The sequence below is a fragment of the Anoplophora glabripennis genome, unplaced genomic scaffold (genome assembly GCF_000390285.2).
Source record: "Anoplophora glabripennis isolate ALB-LARVAE unplaced genomic scaffold, Agla_2.0 scaffold233, whole genome shotgun sequence".
NCBI classification, from domain to species: Eukaryota; Metazoa; Arthropoda; class Insecta; order Coleoptera; family Cerambycidae; genus Anoplophora; species Anoplophora glabripennis.
The window spans coordinates 163,029-167,640 of NW_019416413.1; the positions used below are offsets into that span (position 1 = coordinate 163,029).

Here is a 4,612-nt window from a genome sequence, read left to right on the forward strand (position 1 = left end):
GTCCAATAATTGGCTTGGGCGTAAACCTCGAGAAATTAAATCGGCTGGATTATCTAAGTTGGAACATAGCGCCAATTCCCGAAATCCGTTATTTTTTGTATTGTGCAAACTCGATGGCTAACAAATGTTTTTAGTAGGTGTGAGCTTGTTTTTATTAAGCCAATACGATAGAGGAATCCGACCAATATGTTACACAACTAAAGTTCATGTTTGTGGATTTTGTCACGCTCTCGACTAGTTTGGCCAAAAGAAGCGCGGCACATAATTCTAATCGCGGTATAGTGAGCGATTGGAAAGGCGCGACCTTTGCTTTAGCATATAGCAGACGCACAAATAACTCCCCGCTTCTATTTGTACTTCGTATATACACGCAGGCATCATAACCTTGTTCGGAAGCGTCCGAGAATCCATGCAATTGTATATTTGTGTATGCCGGGCACACAACATGTCGTGGTATTTCTAGGCTGTTTAAATTGGGTAGATCTGCCTGAAATCTGACCCAGGCAGTCATCAATGGACCAGGCAATGGTTGGTCCCTGGATAATTTTGCGGCCCATAATTTTTGCATTAGCATTTTAGCAATTATTGTGCAAGGACTCACTAATCCCAACAGGTCAAAGATTTTTGCGATGATTGATAAGACTGATCGCTTAGTAGCCTTTTCTTCGAAAGAATTTTTTATATTATAATTCAACACGTCCGAGTGGCATGATCATATTAAACCCAAAGTTTTTGTATTCTCGTCGGAAGCAAATTCTAATATTCCGCAGTCGGTACCGCCAGCTAGGTTCTTGATTATATCAGGTTGATTGGAATACCATTTTCGCAGTTCAAAACTTCCCGATTTTAAAACTTTATAAACATCGTTTGCGATTTGCAACGCTTCCATCGCGGTGTCTGCTCCGGTTAGCAAGTCGTCTACATAGAAATTGCGACGAATAATATCCGCTATCTTGGGCTTATTGGCCTCACATTCGCGCACGAGCTCGAAAATACAACGTATCGCCAGGAAACTTGCACATGCCTGACCATACGTCACTGTGTTTAAAGAATACATTTTAAGCGCCTCAGAAGGATTTGGTCGCCAAATTATCTTTTGCAAACACCTTTGTCCCGGTTCTATCAGCACCTGTCGGTACATTTTAGCAATGTCCGCTGAAATGACATAGGTGCGTTTGCGAAATCTGAGAAGTATTGAAAATAAATCATCCTGTAAGACCGGCCCTACCCTTTGTATATTGTTTAGAGATATTCCGTTAGTAGAGGGAGCACTTGCGTCAAAAACAACGCGGAGTTTCGTAGTTTTGCTTTCCTCGCGCACAACTCCATGATGTGGCATAAAATATTCAATATTTCCCACGTTATTTTCTACTAAGCTCATATGACCTGATTTTTCGCATTCTCCCATAAATTCTACATAACGTTCCTTTAATTTTGGATTTTTTGCCAATTTGCGCTCTGTGCTGTAGAAGCGATTTATTGTCTGCGCTTGTGATTCGCCTAAACATTGAGGTGGTTGTTTAAGTGGCATTGATACTATAAACCTGCCATGCGATGCTCTACGCGTATTTTCGCGGAAACTCGATTCACAAGCAATTTCCTCGTCCGACATCCGCTTTGGCATATTGAGTTCTCTATTTCCCAAAAATTTTGAATTGACTCTATGTAAATCTATTGGGACCGTGTTTACCATGCGCTTAGTATCGTTTTTAAATGATGAGCCCATTGGCCCTGATACCACCCAACCCAGCCTTGTTTCTTGAAATATCGCTTTGTTGCTACCATTGGAAATTTTAATTGGAAAACAGATCCGCACCGATAAAAATATCGATTTTTGCTGGTTTATTAATTTCAGGATCCACTAACAAAATTTCTTTTGGCACAATGATTTTAGATATATTTTTTTATTACTGGGTAATGTATCTGTAATTTCAGGCAGAACAAAACATGTTAAATTTGTTTGATAATTGGTACACAATGATTTCATTGTTACTTGACATTTATCTTGTACATGTAATAGATTACTGGATATGCCTGATACTGTTACATTTGCGCTTTCTCTTTTTAAACCGAGCTTTTGACACATACTTGAAGTTATAAAGGATGACTGGGATCCGCAATCCAGCAAACAACGTACTTGATACATCTTATTTTACATACTCTACATTTACGCAGGCCGTTGATAAAAATACGTAATTGTCACGGGGATATTTTACGCGAGATTCAAAAACACTCGTACTAATTGCAGCCTCAGGTGGTTCGCATTTTTCCTTGTTTTCATTGGCGCTCGCGTTTGGCTCGTCAAGATGTAGGAGCGTATTGTGCCACTTATTACATTTTCTGCAATAACCTAACCTACACCTTTTGGCATTATGTCCCCCTCTTAGGCAGTTTAAATATAAATTTGATTTTTCAACGAATTGAACTCGTTCCTGTATGGATAGCTTTGCAAATTCATCGCAGGAATTAATATTATGCGCCTTTTTGCAAAAGTTACATGCGTAATTACATGTAGTGAGCAACCCTCTAGTGATTTGCTTGTCCCATGTATTTGTTGAATTTTGTTTATTTCTACCTTTCGTTTCTAATTTTTCTAAATAGTCAGCCCTATCGCGTAAAAATTCTTTTACATTGTTTAGCGTTGGACGTTTTTTAATTCCTTTGCGAATTTTTCCCATTCTTGTAACCCGTCTCCGGTTAATTTTAACACGATTAAAAATATTAGCATTGTGTCCCATGAATCTATTGGTTCACCCAATTTTTTTAAACACAATAATTGCTGATTTATGGTATCGATAAATCTCCTAATATAATAGGACGTTTCCTTGTGCAAAGATTCTAGACCGAATAAAGCTTTAATGTGATTGTGAATTAACATATCACTGTTATTATATCGTTCACAGAGTGTTTCCCACGCGTCATCGTAACCTTGTTGCGAGAACTCAACTCCTTTAATAACCTGGGCAGCACCCCCACAAGAGATAGAATAGAATAGGGTTTATTTACTAAAAAAATACAAAAAACATAGTCACCAGTAAAAAGGCAAGTTTGCAAATAAACCACAAAACTTCATATAAGTGCACATGCACTGTTAAAAAATAAAAAATACAATTTGCACTTAAATTATCTTTAGAAACATAATAGTTATGATTACAATAAAAGTACACAAAATGTACACATTATACAAAAATTTTTCCATTATGCATATGTAAAAAAAAAGATTGGTCTAAAAAAAAGTGGTTATTACGCAATATATGAAACTCCGATGACAGAAACTAAAACAATGTATTATATCTCTGTTTTGGATTTATAATGTCATAAATTTGTTTTCTGGATTTACTTAAAATATATAGTTTAGCTTTGATTTTGAATTGCTTAAGGGTAGTCATATATTTAAGGGTAACAGGTAGCGAGTTATATGCTTTTATACTGAGATACGTCTGCATCGTTGTCCGCAAGTTGTTTTTATTCTAGGAACTCTTAGATTGCTATTTGCATTTCCTCTAGTCATTTTTACGGAAATAGTTTTTACATTTAATTTCCACTGATGCAATGTACACTGATGGTAAAAAAGTGACCGTATATCCATAACACCGGTATCATTAAACAGTGCATCAGAGGGATAAGTGACATCTTTATTGAATATTATTTTTAGAATTCTTTTTTGCAACACCTCCAAGTTTTGTAAGTGACTATCTAACACACCACCCCATCCTAAAATTCTATACGTTAAGTGGGATTCTACCAGGCAAAGGTATAGATGCATTTAGATAGTGGAATTTTCGAATTTTTGAAATGGCTCGACTTTCATGAATCAAGGATTTGTAGGTCTCGCGGAATTCAAGCCATTCTTCAAACTTGCCAGAAAATTTTGGTAAATCTATCACTGGCAATTTTACCCCATGTATTTTTGTAAAAGAACCGTCATTTGCTTCCGATCCAGAATGATTGCTTGCAGCGTCATTGCTTTCCACTGAAAACTCCGACAATTTTTTTGCAATTGACGTTATGTCATAAAATTCATCCTCGAAACTCGCCCGCTGCAAATACTGTTCCGTTGGATCATCCACAATGGATTATATCTCATTTTGAATGCTAATAAATTCATCAAAAAATTGTTGTGCTCTACGGAGCCTTTCTTGCATTTGTGTAAGATGCTTTTATGGATATCCGTTTACGGATTAATTTATTGATTTCGTCTTGAGACTCCATATTGAAATTGTGAGAGAGAAATCGGAAATACCTTTCTCCCTATAATTATAGTGCAAACTTGACTTGCCAGATAGACCTCCTTTTTATTTTTATAGGAACAAAATAATAGGACTAATAATAGGAAATTGAAAAGGATATGACTCACCCCTTGCTGATTGTGGCATCCAACAACTCTCTTTTGTTGCAACTTAACTGCTTTTCTCGCCCTGAGAAACCGGGAAGATGGTCGCTGAAACTCGTAGTTAATGCTACTCGACGCGGCGACTCTCACATGGCCGGCTCCGGCAATAACACCTGTTGCTCGTCTCCAAAAACGTTTTCTTCTTCTAGCACATCATCCGGCTCGAATGGACCATGTTTGATATTGAAACTGCTGGTGGACTGTAGTTAGTTATTTTAT

The 4,612-nt window shown here is 37.2% G+C and overlaps 1 protein-coding gene across 1 annotated transcript; it reads right to left on the reverse strand.

Annotated features, from left to right (window-relative positions):
• Window positions 1–712: 712 nt before the first annotated feature.
• Window positions 713–1,624, reverse strand: LOC108908506. The gene has a single exon (XM_018712561.1). It carries the CDS (start codon window positions 1,622–1,624, stop codon window positions 713–715), a length of 912 nt encoding a protein of 303 aa, XP_018568077.1.
• Between the last annotated feature and the right edge of the window lie 2,988 nt (window positions 1,625–4,612).

What these genes read in the sequence shown, in the direction of transcription:
- LOC108908506 (XM_018712561.1), bottom strand. Translation starts at nt 1,624, where the DNA reads ATGCCAAAGCGGATGTCGGACGAGGAAATTGCTTGTGAATCGAGTTTC.